The following is a 17057-nucleotide window of genomic DNA, read 5'->3' as shown; positions in this document are numbered from 1 at the left end:
CACAATCTGTTAGCTCATTCTTGTCCAATCTGGTCTCCTCCTTTCTTTTGGAGCCAGTGTTGTCATCAACTTGCTGAATTATACCCTGACTGGAATGAATTTCAGACTCAGGGTAATGTATCTACTTAAATGGAATTCTATCTTTCTACGAAAAGCTTTTTAGGTATAATAAATTTTTAAAAATATATTTTTAAACCCTGGTAACATTAAATTGTTCAGAATTTTATATGTGCGGAAGGAGTGAGAGAGAGAGAAATACTGTGGTTTAGTTTGAGAAAAATCTTGCTGGTGTTGTCATGAGATTTTTTTCCCGCTCCTTGCAACTTTTTTTTTTTAAAAAAATTATTTATGTTACAAAAGGAATCTTAGGTGCATCTTTCAAAGATAACTTTTAAATGGCACATTTCCAGAGTTTAAAAATCAACAGGTCACACCAGAGTGGGTTGGGTCTCTTTGATTATTGATATTAATGTTTTAACCAGCCCACTTCAAATTAACAAACCTTAGCTGAGCGACTGAAAACACCGTTTTCTTGCTGCTTCAAATTAATATCGATAACAAATGCATCTGGTAAATGTACTGTGCCTTTTCATGGTTAACACTTGTTCTTGCTTTCCAAAGAGCTGTTATGTACGTGTGTTAATGTGTACACATTCCATTGACAGGTTTTCTTTTGGCAGTGATGTCTTGAGCAAAGCTAGAAAAATCATTAAAGTTTGCTTCATGCTTGAGATGGGCAGTTTGCAAACATCTTGCACTGAAAGCCATCTCCGAGGTTTCACGAGAACTTTTATCTCAGCATAGTTGATCTGGCAATTGTCCTTCTAGCATTCCTCATGTTTTGTCGTATTTTATAAGGTGAATGGAATATGCATGCAAAAATAGGCTCCAGGAAAGTGGTTTTCTAAAAAACAAATTGTCTTGAGAATTTTTAAAGCTGTGGAATGTGGTTGTGGGTAAAATAGGTGTTTGGAGTTGTTGGTTTTTATTGCACTGATTTATGTGAAAGTGAGGGGGGTCTGCTAAAAGTGAGGGGGGTCTGCTAAAAATGGCCAAGATTCCCCGCTGCTAGAATGACAGGCTCACAGTGCATATGCCAGCACTCCTGCTAAGGGTCCTTTAGTTTTGCTGTGTTAAATTACACAGCTTTGCAGGTATAGCTAACAGCACGGCAGGACATTGCTTTAGTACAAAGGCAGTGGGCGGATTGGGAGGGGTTGAATAACATCATCATCACAGCAAACGGTAAGAACTTCCTCTGTGAATAAATGTCCAGCAGTGTAATGGGAAGAGATGTTCTGTGCTTAAAACTCTGATAACAACCGGGGGGGGGGGGAGTATAAAGTCGATTGGCCAAAGTAAACAAGAAAACAATTTCATGTTTTTATATTTCTTGGAGGTCTGAGCATTTCACTGATGCTGAGCTAGAATAAATAGCACTATAACTACACTGCTGCAGGTCTTGCAACATAAGCCAATGTTAAAAAGGATGTGGCTGATCTGTGCAATGTTCCCTACTTACAAATACAATGAATGTATACTTGATCCTTTTAAATATCATTGCAAGTCATGTTTTCTTCCCAAATAGTGAACCAAATGTTTTAGCTACAGGACCCAAACCATTGTGAGGCAGGCAGTTTGCAATGACTGGCTCCTGGCTCAAAAAGTTGTTTGAAAATCAAAGGCTTTGATTAAACTATCCCACTGATATGTTGGCTCTTAGACACAAAGCTTATTTTACTTCTTGGAACAGTGATTAGAAGTCTCAAAAGAATTCATACCCCATACTCCCCCCCCACAAAATATCAGTTGTTACTCCTTTACAGAAAACTGAGGGCTCCCTCAGTTATAGGCACTATAAAATAGTGTCTTTGTTTAAGATGTATGTTAACAACGGCCTTACTTTTATTCTTCTCCCGTTGCATTTATCTCCTTGCACTGTATTCATTCATTCTACCCATCCAGTTGAGCTTCTGTAAATATACGATTTCCTTATGTTTCCATCCTATACTCTGGTGCACACATCAAACTTTCATTTTCCAGTGATTTACAATAAGCATTTGGGTAGCAGCTTCTATCCTTGGGCTGATCTAGGAGCTTTCCTCAGATCATGTAAATTGGCAGCAAGCAGAACCAAAACATCACTTCAGAAAACAGGGTTCCCTGTTGTGCATCATTGTCAGATCATTGTGGGGTTTACATTATATTTGGCTCTTTTGGCTTGATAAACTAGTCTAAATAGGTGAGATATGAATAATTGTATTAATTTTGTGAGTTTTGTGAATTAAATAACATTTTGCCACAATTTTACAAGTATATAGTACCCGTAATATTGGTATTATCTGTTGACATGATGCAAGTTACCATTTACTCAAATATAAAATAGAAAAACAGATATGTTTTGATGTTCAGAAGTTGTTCGTGTTTATTAAAGCCCCCAAGGCACCTCTAGATAAGGCTCAGAAAGACTTGCATCTGAAAACCTGGAGAGCTTCTGCCAGCCAGTGCAGAGATAATACTAAATAGTCTATTGGTTGTACTTGATAGACAGTTTCATGAAATTTGTTTTTTTGTTTTTTTATTGAGTTTTCTTTTTGTTAAGTGACAAATAGCAAGTAGTATAGCAAGAATAATAGAAGGTACAACATTTACAAAAACAATTTACAGACATCTTTACAATGTCTATGCTCTTTGAATCAAAGGATTGGTCTCTTACAATACCAAGGTACCCAACAGTAGATATAGTTCAGCATTTTCCTGTGTTTTATAGTAGCAATATGCAATAAATGGGCTCCATTTCTCAATGAATTTATCATCAATTTGTCCCCCTTCTCATACTTTAAGAATATTGTTTAGTTTTAACAATTGAACTCCATCCCATACTCCTACAGTCTATTTGTCTACTATTGGCACATTGATTTTTTTTCAGTTTAGAACTAATTACCATATGGGGCGCTGTTTAAAAGTGTGCCGTTTCCCTGTCTTCTAAAATAACAAGGTATTTTACGTATCGCAGTATGTAACTGTGCAGAGGCGGAACATTTACTTTTATATACTTGTTTCTTCTAGTACAGCAATCTGGAAGTGTCTTAGTTGGAGGCATGACCAAAATACATGCAATGTATCTGTGTTGTAGTTTTGCATCTTCAGCATAGAATATTGATGTAGCTGGCATTAAATACCACTTGGAAAGGAGTGTAATTGGAGACTAATACTAACAGTTAGTTGAACTGTATGGGTGGTGTTAAGCTAGATTTTATTCAGAGTAGATCCACTGAAATTAATGGACCTACCACAGCTATGCTCATTAATTTCAATGGGTCTACTCTGAATTAAAGCTAGTTGAATACCACCCTGTGTTTCTATAACTATGAAAGGTTTCTTAAAATGTAAATTTAACTATTATACCGTGTGGCTATTTTAAAAGGCCATGAACTAAAGACCATACAACTTTCAGTATGCCACTCACATTATTTCCAGACAGCACAGCTTTTCGTAAGTTACTGTATTTTTTCGTGTATAAGACGCCCCCATGTATAAGATGACCCCTATTTTTTAACCCAAAAATAAGAAATTAAGTTGCTTAGTTTTTTGGGGGGGTGGGGGAGGTCACTTCCGTCAATTGCTCACCTGCCTGCCCGCCACTGGCGATCACTTGCCACAGCCACTGCCGATCGCACACCTCGCCACAGCCGCCAATTGGCCTTGCTGCAGCTACTAATCACCCAGCCAATCACCGCTGCCAATCTCCTGCTTGCTGCTGCCATTAAACACATGCCCCCCCCTCTGCATTCACTATCCGTGTATAAGCCAACATCTAATTTTTGCCTACAGTAATTTCTTTTAGTACAGAAAAATACGGTATATTAATAATATGTGGAGTGCATTATAAAGGTGTTTGTATAGCTTATTGCTCCCCTCCCCTTCCTTTTTTTTTAATTTTAAAATTTTAAAAACAAATCTTTATTTAATTCATTAAAATTCAATACAGAAGAAATAAATCACCTAAATAGATAATAAATTGTATACAACTAATTCATATACAGTACCATTAAAAAAAGAAAATTTAACTTCCAAATCACAACACATCGCTTAACTTTCCCATTCTCTTTGACTTGCGTTACTTTTTTCCAATTATAAGAGTGGAAGAGTATTTTAAGAAAAAGGATATAAAAACCGAACTGATGGTCTGTTTAAATTAGGCAGTCATGGGGGGAAATGGAGAAAAGAGGGGGAAATCAAGTATAAAGTGTATCAGAGTTGCTCCCCTCCCCTTCCTTATGCTTCTATATTTGCTTGCTTCTCCTGTGAATTCCTTAATGAAGAGACTGTCTTTTCCCTTTGTTTACTAGTAAGACTGTATAGTATATTGATAAGTATCTACTAATGTCCTATTGCTGGGGGGAAATGTTCTGAAAGATTCTTAGGTTAATCCTTTTTTGTGTTGCAGATGAGTGTCATCATAGGAACAATCAGGGAGTCCAATCTCAAACTGACCCTTGCTTTTGGAATAGGCATCCATCATGCTGGCCTGCATGAACGAGACAGAAAAACTGTTGAAGAGTTATTTGTGAATTGCAAAATCCAAGTACGCTTGTTCTGTAACATTATACTGAGATATTCTTACTCATTTCTTAAACTTCTGTTTACTTCACACAGAGTTCCTTTATATATTTTTAAATCTTATATCTTTTCTTTTTAGGTCCTTATTGCTACTAGCACATTAGCCTGGGGTGTCAATTTTCCAGCACATTTAGTGATTGTTAAAGGGACAGAATTTTATGATGGAAAAACAAGGCGTTATGTTGATTACCCAATTACAGGTATTGTCAGAAATCACAAATTTCTTAGAAAATATACATGTTATAATTAACTGCTGATATCCATGAACATGGAACTAGTTACAGGTAGGTAGCCATGTTGGTCTGCCGTAGTCGAAACCAAATAAAAAAATTCTTTCCAGTAGCACCTTAGAGACCAACTAAGTTTGTCATTGGTATGAGCTTTCATGTGCATTTCTCTTTCAGTGTATCTGAAGAAGTGTGCATGCACACAAAAGCTCATACCAATGACAAACTTACAGTAGTTCTCTAAGGTGCTACTGGATTTTTTTTTATTTTGCATGAACATGGAAGTTAAATATGGAAGTTGAAATAGAGTTGCCGTATCTTTTGTTCAGTTTCTTTAACCATACTACATCACATTCCTTACTACTACATGGTAAACTTTTAGCTGTGCTTTGAGAATACTGAATTGGAATAATTGAGCAGAATTTGATAGCAAAGAACAATATCTGAGAAGAGAGAACAAATCGGGAGGGTATGGTAAAACATATTTTTTTTAAGTCACTATTGAACAAACATACCATAAAGTGCTTACAAGCAAGTGATATATAGCTTATTAGATATCTTATATGGATGAATAATAATCTGATCTTAATTAACTTGCCTTAATTAATCATTTAATCTCAAAACATATGAGAGTAGCCAGGCATTTAGTTTCAGTTTCTTACCTGCAACATTGCAGGTTAGATGGGGAATACTTGTCTTTGTTTTGATTTCAGCATTACTTCATAAAAAAATAATAATATCAACATATAACTATTTAAATGGGAACAGAGAAGTATATTAGGAGAGGGCCAGTACCTTTACCCTAGGATACCACTGAAAAGAGTATAGGAAACTATGTGAACTGATATAGCTCAGGGGTAGAGTCCATGCTTTGCACACAGATCTGCTATCTCCACTTAAGAAGAATTTCAGATAGCAGAGCCGGGTCTTAAATATAAGGAAATTTCATATATTTGTATGCTAGACTTGTCAGTTTTGTATCAGCCATGTGGAACAAAGGCTATTTGGGGTGAGGCGTCTTGCTGAAGCATTTGGATGGGGTGTTTGGCAGCCTTGAAACAAGATTACCAAACCTCATTTTATTGAGACTTTGCAAAATCAGAGTTCAACTTTCAGATAGAGCTTGTAGCCAGATTTTGCAAAGAAACATTAGGAAAAAAATAGTTTCAGTGTAAATTTTCTGGTCCTTTTTCCAGTTTAAATATTTCATATATCTTTTAAGCAATATTTGTGCAGTTTATAAGGGTGGTGCTATATCTGAACATTTGCCTTAATATAAAAAAGTACTCTGCACTATGCTTAATGTTGTCATCAATTTACATTTGCAGATGTTCTTCAGATGATGGGACGTGCTGGGAGGCCTCAGTTTGATGATCAAGGAAAAGCAGTCATTCTGGTTCATGACATCAAGAAAGACTTCTACAAAAAATTTCTTTATGAACCTTTCCCAGTAGAATCAAGGTAAATAAATAAATAAATACCACAGTTAATATGGGGAAACGTGATTCACAAATGCACTGTATTTCACAGACCTACAAACTGAAAAATTATCATCTTCAGATAGTCCAAATTCCATTTCATGTGAAGGTTTCTCCTAGGTACTCAATTTATTTTTCCAAGTTGCACCCTATTGCCAAGATAATTCCTTTGTCAGGCTGCAATCCTAGCCCCGCTTACCTGGGAGTAAGCTTCATTGAATGCAATTGGACTTTGCTGAAAATCCCTTTGCTGAGTAGACTTTAGTTAGGATTTTTGGCACTAAGTCTTGATTACATGTATCTAAGGTGGATGGCAACATTGTATCTGTAGTAAAATCTTCCCTTTTTTCCTGCTCCTAGCTGCACACACAAATCCCAACACAGAAAGTTCTTGGGCTGTGGAGGTGGGGTAGCTAAAAAGGCAAATGGATAAGACAATAGATGAAACAGTGGCAACAAAAGCAACATTGTTCACAAACAGACATTATCATTTTAAAGTTTCTGGTGTCTCAGTGTCTGTTAGGAGATCCTCAGCCCTTTAGTCCAGTGATTTTTGGTAGCCCCTAGGCAGAGAGATGTCTCATCTATGAGCATAATGGCTGATAGCGGGTGTTAGAATAGCAGTATCCTTCTCAAATGCCATTTCCCCATTTTAGACAGGCTCTAAAGTCGTATCCATTTCAAGTTGCTTTCTCCTTAAAAGATACTGTGGTCCTGTTGCCCTAAAAGGCAGTCTATAAGTTGTTGTTGTTGTTTAGTCGTTTAGTCGTGTCCGACTCTTCGTGACCCCATGGACCATAGCACGCCAGGCACTCCTGTCTTGCACAGTCTATAAGTAACTTAATTTAAAAGAAAAAAAGTGCTTACTAGAATCAGTCCAGGTACTGCAGCCAGTTTTTACAGATTTTAACATCTGTAGCCAGATAAGATTAGTTATCTACCCACTCCAATTGAGTGTTTTGAGAACATAATACTATTCCACAATTAATCTAAGTGAAATGGTGCCATTTTAATTTTTGTTTATTTGTTTTAGTTTACTGGAAGTTCTGTCTGATCACTTAAATGCTGAAATTGCAGCTGGAACTATAACTTCAAAGCAAGATGCAATGGATTATATCACCTGGACTTACTTTTTCCGTCGCCTTATCATGAATCCAAGGTGAGCCGCTAAGAAATTGAGCACCAGTGAAGTTTAGTGTGCATAGTAGGGAACCTTGATTACCTTGGTTCATATCCCTTCTCGCTTATGGACATGCTGGCCATGTCACTATATTTTTATCTAAGTCCTTTCTTTGTAAAATAGAAACTTTGTAGACACCCTATAGATTGGTAATAATACTGTAAATCACTTTGACCGTTGTTTACTACAGAAATCACAACTAGACCAACAAAAAGATGGGTTCTTAAAAATAAAAAAGTACAGTTTGTGTATTTTCCTTTTTCTGTTTTTGTTTGGTTACATCCCAGCTTTGAAAAAAAGAGAAAGAGGGAGAGGACAATCCTTTCACCCTTGCTTGTCTTCATCCCTTCCACATACTTTCTTGCCTAGTCCAGCTGTTGAGATCCTCTCATGGAAGCAGACTTTGCTTTATGTATCACTTTCCGAATCAGAGACAGTAGGCCGAAATCAAAATTTACATCCAGATGTAAAAGCTGTCTATCCACACTGCTTTTTGTTCAGTGGAATGAGCACTCTGACACACATTTGATGTAGCGTAGATGACGGATAACCTCTGAGTCCACATTCCATTGCAGGCAGTCTACTGATTCTAAACTCAGAAATGCATCTGGAGGTGTATCTGATTCGCTCCCTTTCATTTTGAAGAATATTGGGGCAGGAGAGTGGGTCCGATTCAAAGAAAGTATGGAAGTTGCACATTCTCAGAGGCCTGGCCTTACCCGAACTCCCTGTTGTTCCACAAGTGTGTTGCAAGTCACTTAGTTGCAGACTAACTCCGTCCTGGCTGAGTGAGTGCTCAACGTTCCACAGGTTTCTCTGCTGTCTACATATACATGTAGGCATAAATGCATAGCCCTTGATCCTCACTGGTTGGGAAAGCAGGATTTGCTTGCATGCCATCTATAGGAACCCCCTCTGGACACCTCTTGGGATTCATCTGCTATAACAGTGGAGTCAAGGTCCTGGTGGAAACAAATGATTTTATCTTCAAAATGAAGCTTAGGGTTTAGTCATGTTGAATTTATTTCAGTACAGGTGTTGTATCTTGATCACCATTGCTGTGGATTTTATTCAAATGGTACTGTTTTTAATTTATTTTTAAAACTGTATTTTTAAATTTTTGTAATCTGCCCTTGGGGCATCTTGGTGAAGGGCAGGTAAGAAATATAATAACAATGATGGTGGTATTTTTTTTGGTTGTAGGGGGCTAAGTAATTCCTATATGCATGATATATAAAGTGCTTTTTATTTTGTTACTGTAGTTATAAATAATGGTATATAAGTGCCCAGTTTTGCATGTTGCCAAGTGAGAATATATAAATAGCTGGTTGATTCCTCCCTCCCTACTTAGGACAGAGCTTTTTCTTCTTCTAATCATGCTAACTGGCAACCAAGCCCACACACATTGGTTCAAATCCAAGTGCTCTTGTTAGCTTGGTTTGTTACTTAAGCTGCTCAAATTATAGCTCTCAGCCAGGATCCAAAGAACTACTGAGTTTCATACAAGCTGCTTTCCCTAGACCAGTAGAAATTTGTCTTTGAACAAATGACCTTTCCATGCCATTCCACAAACTGCTTCAGAAACTTCCGTCAGTTTCAAAGGCTGTATGGCCAGGCTGCTGTTACAGAAAAACAAGCTCCCTTCAGCTTTTGGAACTACTTCTGTGGCTCATTTGATCTTGGCCATCTTGCATTAATCTTAAATAATTATCATAAAATTAATTATACTTCTTAAGGACTGAATCATTCTATTTTCTTTATATAAAAAAAACCCACACAACTTGGATTTTAATATTCCAGTTCTGTTAAAAACCAGTGCATCTCTTCTAGCCAAAATAGCTTGATGATTGGCCTAGAGAGTTTAAGACTACACCAGAATACCAGAAAGTTATGTTAACCACAGTCTTGAAATACAGATGGCTAAAAGAGCACCACCAGAATACTGTCCATCTGTGGAACAAATGTTTTTGAAGCCACTCCTTATCTGTGAATATTTTAATTATATTTATTTCCTAAAATTTATATATACCGCTTGATGGAGGGGGTGTAGAAAGCTTAAAGTGTTTTACAAAATATTATAGTGATGATATTTTTTTAAAAGGACAACTCTATTACATTTATTTAGTCTGAATTTATAACCCACTGCCCCTCCCCAAAAGATGTCCAAGAGGGCTCACAATAATAAATTGCATGAAAACAACACACTAACATATTGCAGACTGCCACTAAAACCTGTAGTGTAAAAACATAAAACTATCAGCCAAAAACATGAATCAATAAATACAAGTCTTTACATGTTTCTTGAATGCAAATAAGGACAGGATTGCCTTATTTCCTTGGGGAGTATTTTCCATAGCTAGGAACAATCCTAAACAAAATCTCCTGGGAGTTTACTCATGAGTAGTAGACAGATTTAGGATTGCACTAAACTCCATTTTTGGACAATCAGAGCAATCCCCATGGCCCTATGTACTAATATTTCTGGTATGGATTTAAATGTTAACATGTTTTATTTTGATATGTTGTTGTGAAGTGTGTTCTTCACAGGGAATCAGTGAAAATATGTATCTGAAAACATTTATCAAAATTTTTAATTCACTTGTCCTGATACAGAGAAATTTAGTCACACCTGTTTAAATCTGTGCAGTTTAAATGAGCTTAGCCACTACTCCCCTCACTTAAATCCCCTTGATTTCAACAAAACAGAGACACAAATAACTTTTCCAGATTTCGGCTCCTGTAGATAATGCTTAAAGTTAAAGGGACCACCGACCATTAGGTCCAGTCGTGGATGCCTCTGGGGTTGTGGCGCTCATCTCACTTTACTGGCCGAGGGAGGCGGCATACAGCTTCCAGATCATGTGGCCAGCATGACTAAGCTGCTTCTGGCAAACCAGAGCAGTGCATGGAAACATATTTATGTAAAGCATATTTAGGTTCAACTGAGATAGATTTAAGCATACCAATCGCATTGAGAATCAAGGTCTTGAAGTCCCTTAGTTTTCGGCTAGATCATGCCTTCATTAAATCATTTAATGAAACATGTGGTTTCATTAAATTTTGTATAACATTTTTAATTAGAATATTTAAAAAGGGTAAAGGGACCCCTGACCGTTAGGTCCAGTCGCAGACGACTCTGGGGTTGCAGCGCTCATCTCACTTTACTGGCCGAGGGAGCCAGCATACAGCTTCTGGCAAACCAGAGCAGCGCATGGAAACGCCGTTTACCTTCCCGCCGGAGCGGTACCTATTTATCTACTTGCACTTTGACGTGCTTTCGAACTACTAGGTTACTAGGTTGGCAGGAGCTGGGACCAAACAACAGGAGCTCACCCCGTCGCAGGGATTCGAACTGCCGACCTTCTGATCGGCAAGCCCTAGGCTCTGTGGTTTAGACCACAGCGCCACCTGTGTCCCCTAGATAATGCTTAGGATATCTTAAAAATGAGCTACTATCTTTCAGTTCCACCTGAGTGCTTCTTAAACACATACAACAGGAAAATTAACTGCTGACAGATACTGAAGTAATTTTGTCACGATGCAATAGACGTATTTTTTTATTTAAAAAAAGGATTCAAAACTCTGTGGTCTTATTTGTTAGTTCATCTGTTCTGTCTGTGAAAATGCTTTTTTTAATGCTATTGCAAAAAAAAAAAACCCTGATGCTAGTGTTGCTAGTTGGCAGCTGGCCTTGTTCAAAGGAATGTTGAATGACTCCTTGCTTGAATAGAGATTATAAATAGACCACAAATTAGTTGGGCAGTGTTGATGAAGGAACCAAATGTCTCACAGTGTGTTGTAGCTGTTGCTAATGTTATGAAGGGGGTAGGTTCCCCCCCCCCCCAATTTTATTCAGACCGTAGCATTTCAAAATGTTTTTGGTTCAACCAAAACCTACTTTGTCTGTTCTTAAGAAAAGCAGGCTGTAAGGTAATATATTACATGTTCTATTAACAAAAATATTATTAGCTACTCCTTCTTCCATCTTTATATTCAACCTATATGGCTGAAAATAAAAAACATATTTATTTTATGGAGTTTCCATTCTGCCTTTCTCTTTGAATGGCCCCCAGGCTGCTTTCAATAGCAACCACTATTATTACTACAACAGCCACACACAGTAAAATACAATACTAAAATAATAAACTACTGGAAATTTACCAGTATATAAACAGATAAGAAGTAAAGAACAGTAGATTAAGGGCCATGGAATTATCTCAAATGCCAGTAAAGTAATAGGAGAAGATATGAATTTATAAATCAAATGGGCATTTGATTTGATGCACAAGTTATCTTATAATGAAGTGAAAGGCTTGCCATTTATATATAATTCTAGGGCTGCAATTTCCCTGTTGAGCATCATGGGTTGTATCTAACTTAATTATACTCTGAATAGACCCACTGGAGTTAATGGGTCCAGTCATTTCCATTAATTTCAGTGGGACTATTGTGAGTATGACTAATGTTAGATATGACTCAGTGAGACCTACCTGTGGGTAAAGATGAATATGAAGGCTGTGTTAAGTACTGTTAGGTCCTACTCTCCTCTAGAGGTCCAGGTCTATGTTTGAAATGAAATCAAATGCTCACCTTGAAGCACTGCTGGCAGGTTGCAATGGCTAATTGTAAATGTAGTCTGAAGGTGCAGTCCATAACCTCTAGAAGTACATAGCAATCTTACACTGAATCTAATGGTTCTAATACATCTCACCCATTTACTACCAGCTGTGTAGTTATTCTGTTTAATTATTTAAATCTAGTGATCATTCACTATTTTGTGCTCCTCCCAGCTATCAACTGTGTCTACTTTACATAAGCTTTCCCAGGTTGGCATTTGTCTCCCATCTTTTTCTTTCATATGTGGCTATATCTGGTCCTTCGTCCTTCTAGTTTTCCTTCAGTCAGACATTGAACTAGTTTTTCTTTTCTTGGGATGTTCCCAGTCATTCTATCTTCTACCTGATGAGACATATAATGCACCTCACCTCATAGTGAATTACATAAAATTGTAGAATTGGAAGGGACCCTGATACGGCTGAAGGATCTTCATAATGATCAGTCTGCAAGATGTGCACCTTAGAAATTACATTAAATACATTAAACTCACAAAATAGTAATTTTTAGTAACAGATTCCCCATCTGAGTTCTTCACAATTAAAGTAGAAAAAATATTTTAAAAAGTAGGGGGGAATCACAATTGGTGAAGAAAAAATATTCTGAGATGATAAAACAAGATGGCTCTATTAATATTTCAGATTGTCAGTGCCAGAGATACAGTATTTTTAAGTGTTGGTGGCCATTTTAATAATGAATTTGGTTCACTTTGATTGCCATTCCGAAATGATAATGATGGTCATTCAATGTATATTACTCAATGACATAAGCCTTATTTCTCTTGCAAATGAGGTTGCTCTCAAGGGAGTATCTTGGTTTCCTTCCCATTGAACCGCCTTACAACTCGTGGATTAGATCCAGAAAATATGTTGATTGGATCATCTCTCCAGTGTTCCATCCATCAGGGATAGGCTTAGAATAATAGATTTCATCTAAGCCTCATATCCGTGGTCTGGGTTTAGTAAATTTCACGTTTAGAAAAATCATCTCAGTTGCAGCATGTCTCAGTGAATACAATAGAACACCTTTTGAGAAGATAACTATTTGTCTACCCTGTGCTTTAAATTAAATTTCCTTCTTAAAATGGCAAATCTCAACAAATTATTGTGAGCTGAGCTCTTGTGGTTTTCCCCAAGAAATACTTGGATTACAAGCAAGAGTTTTTCTTAAAGTGTTTTTCAGTTGTCCCGGGGACTCGCTTTCATTATCTGTGTCATTACTACTACCGTATAATCTGAACATAAAAAACATGGTGTTTGTAACAAATGACTTCACAGGCCTGACAGTTATAGCACTACCATTTCAAGGCTGATGAAAAATTTCCCAGGCAGATCTTGGATCAGGTTTACATAAAACTCAAACAGGAAGCAATTGCCACCACAATCCACATTAAACCGAAAATGGTCAGTGTAACTTCATCTGCATTTTATGTCCTTGCATGTTTCCCTTTTTCTCAGCTGGTGAAATGCCACACTGGCTTAGATTAGAAAAACAAGTTCATGTTTCCCGTTGAGTTCATTCTATATATATTATCAGGTTTAGCAGTAGGAGTTTTTGTTTGTTTGTTTGTTTATATATTGTTTAAAAGGAAATTGGAAAAGTTTCTTCCTTCATTGTTTTGATTGTTTAAATGTTATGTACTTTGTAAATTTTTACGGTACCTAGGGGTTTGTTATTGCTTTTTTCCCAATGGGCTACTAATGGAAGTTAGCCTGTCTACCCCATGTGCTAGATGCTGTTAGTATAAAACTGCCTTTGACTTTCACACCTCTCAGGGGACGAGTAATTGTTGTGTTCAAACAGCCTGTAATTGTGATCCCGCTGGCTTTCTCAGTACGCTTCTGGCTATTAGAATCATTAAACAACTCAGCACCTGTTAACAGCATTGTAAATATTCAACCTTGCTTGTGTGCAGGTTGAGCAGAATATAGGAGAAGGCTTACAGAGCCCAGCCTCATAAATTAGAGCTGCTGACAAGTCAATTATTGTGAAACTGGGTTTCACTGTGAAATAAATGAAATGGTGCGCTGACAAAAAGGTGGGTTGTCTGTTTGCAGCAGAGGGGAAATAATGACTGGATGATTCAATGCAGTGACCATGAAACTGCACTGTTTTTATTCTTTATCTGTAATTAAATAGTTAGATAATACAGTCACTCAGAAACGGGGGGCTGATATATAGTGTATTTTGAACGTATGAGCATTCAAACACCTCTGATTTTCTGTGGTATGCTTTTTAAAGTATTGGATTAATAAAATCTTAACTGAGAAGTACATAATCTCTCTGGTTGGATTCCTATTCTGTCTAACAGAAAGAAGCATTTCACTTGAGATCTCATGAAAATGACTTTGAAATCCTACCTATACAGCTCAGTCTTGCGCCTGTTTACTCAACACTTAGGCTGACTGGGTTCTGTGGGGCTTACTCTCTCTTGTGTTAAGGATTGGAACCTACGATTCCTAGAAGTATGACTATTTTGGATTTCCTTTAGTTGAGTTTTTCTTTTTAAAAAAGGAAGGTATATTAAGAGCTATGGGTTTTTTTATTTTAAAAAGTGCCATAGTTTTTGTATTTTTCGTGATATTTTTTTTCACGGATTGAAGTGCTTTTTTTAAAAAAAAATGGTTTGTATTATACAATGCCTTCAACTATTTCACCAACTGCATTCTTGCTAAATTAGCCATTGTTTAGTGCCATATTGTAGCTGTGAAAGGTGTCTAGTGTTGGGACTAGAAAAACAACCAAACTCTATGAAAACAAAATTAAAGGCTTGGCAAAATTCGCTCCTTAAACAAAAGAAAGATTTTCAGCTTTTCCTTATATTGGTAGGATCACGACAAATCATTTTCATACACCATTAAATTATCTATAATTCCAGTTTTAGGCTGCAGTCCTGTAACCTCTACCTGGATGTAGCCCCACTAAACTTTCCAGAATTTATTCTGAGTGGGAATGAATAGGCTTGTCCATAAATGTAGCTTTATTTGAATATACAGGTTTAAAAACAGTGCTGCAATTAAGATAAATCATTTTTCAGCAGTAGTTACTAACAGTTACCTTTAAAGCACAAAGGTATATCAAAACAACAGATCCTTGAAACATACATTCTGGGGGGAAATAGAAATCTGGATTCAAATAGCAGCAAAACTAGTATTGTGCACCCACTCAAACTTTAGACTTGTATTCCCTAAAGTTCAGCTCTTCCTGCCACATGAGAAGCCTATTTTGAAATGTGGAGAGTTTAAAAAGCAGTTTGTGATATGACCTGGGGCCTGCTGTTGAAAGGGGAGGAAATTAAAAACCTATTAGGTATGTTTAATCATTTGGGTGCATCTGATGTAGTTCTTTTGATCCTGGCTTGTGCGAGTCAGCTACTTTTAGGCTACAATTTTATACCCAATTGAGAGTAAGTCCTAGTGAACTCTGCAAACTTAAATCTGAGTACGTATTGTAAAGCATATTTAGGTTCAACTGAGAGAGATTTAAACATACCAATCCCATTGAGAATTAAAGTCTTGTAGTCTCTTAGTTTTTGGCTAGATCATGGCTTCATTAAATCAGAATGTAGGCTACTGAACATGTGGTTTCATTAAATTTTACATAACATTTTTAATTAGAATATTTAAAAAGGGTAAAGGGACCCCTGACCGTTAGGTCCAGTCGTAGACAACTCTGGGGTTGCGGCGCTCATCTCGCTTTACTGGCTGAGGGAGCCGGCATACAGCTTCTGGGTCAAGTGACCAGCATGACTACGCCGCTTCTGGCAAACCAGAGCAGCGCACACGGAAACACTGTTTACCTTCCCGCTGGAGCGGTGCTTATTTATCTACTTGCACTTTGACGTGCTTTCGAACTGCTAGGTTGGCAGGAGCTGGGACCGAGCAACGGGAGCTCACCCCGTCGCGGGGATTCAAACTGCTGACCTTCTGATCAGCAAGCCCTAGGCTCTATGGTTTAGACCACAGCGCCACCCGCCACTCCCTTATAAGCTTGTGATTGGTGGTCACTGGTTTTATCTTTGTATATTTTCTACACTGGTTTTATCTTTGTATATTTTATGTGGCCATGATAAGTAGCCATTCACATGAAATGCAGTTAAGACAACACCCATCTCTAATGCACATTAAGTAAAACAGCCTTGCTTTTTCTACTCAAAAACATATTTCATAATCTATCGCAATGTAGTGCTCCACTTCCAGGTTTTTTGTGTATGCATGAGTGTCAAACAGTGCATTTCATTAAATAAATAAAAGCCTTCTAGTGATTAATCTGAGCAATAAGCTTCCTCTTTTCTCACCCATTGTCTCACTTGTTCCTCCTTTATTACTGGGAGGATTTTGTTTATGTTTACAATGTGTACTAACTTAGCACCATTGGACCTCTCAGCTGCCATTCTGGGATCATGAAATTGCAGGACTATGGCTAAAGTAGTTGAAGTCTGTTTTATCCAAAGTTCTGTAATTTCATATTCTCAGCATCATACTGATTGAAAGCCCATCTCTGGACTCTCAGCAAGCCACTGTTTTTAGCACATTACATCAGTTTTGTTGGGAGTTATATGGACAAGCAAGAATAGTGATCCAAATTGCATCTTATTTAAGCAAGTTAATGAATTGTCAGTCAAAGAACACTTAGATTTTGTGTTCATATGCATGAAAAAGAGAAAGATAATGTGCAAGAATTAAGAGCAGAAACTGAAACATGAAATAAGACTATAACGGTGCTGAGGCACATTACTGTTTTATATTACTTGATTTTTAAAATTAAAGCTTTAAGCTAATCCATTTTCATATTCCACTTCTATTTCTTTATTTGCAAACCACACATTGCTACAGAAGTGATTTGTTAAAGTGACTTATTCACGCATTTTTTCACATTTTCCATCCTACATAGCAAAGTCTCTAGGAAATATACACGTTGTATTCAGCTAGCTAA

General features: G+C 37.2%; 1 protein-coding gene across 2 annotated transcripts in view; it reads left to right on the top strand.

Annotated features, from left to right (window-relative positions):
* ASCC3 (activating signal cointegrator 1 complex subunit 3) overlaps positions 1-17057 on the top strand; it is a 202937-nt gene that overhangs the window by 139848 nt on the left and 46032 nt on the right. For both annotated transcript variants that reach the window (XM_035109325.3, XM_088665994.1), the window contains 4 exons: positions 4451-4588; positions 4703-4823; positions 6179-6311; positions 7362-7487. In XM_035109325.3, the coding sequence (XP_034965216.2) occupies positions 4451-4588; positions 4703-4823; positions 6179-6311; positions 7362-7487 (518 nt within the window). The remainder of the gene's footprint in view (positions 1-4450; positions 4589-4702; positions 4824-6178; positions 6312-7361; positions 7488-17057) is intronic.

This window comes from Zootoca vivipara, chromosome 3 (assembly GCF_965207765.1).
Source record: "Zootoca vivipara chromosome 3, rZooViv2.hap1.1, whole genome shotgun sequence".
NCBI lineage: Eukaryota > Metazoa > Chordata > Lepidosauria > Squamata > Lacertidae > Zootoca > Zootoca vivipara.
Note: the sequence above shows the minus strand (reverse complement) of the source record. Positions and strands in the feature narration are given on the sequence as shown.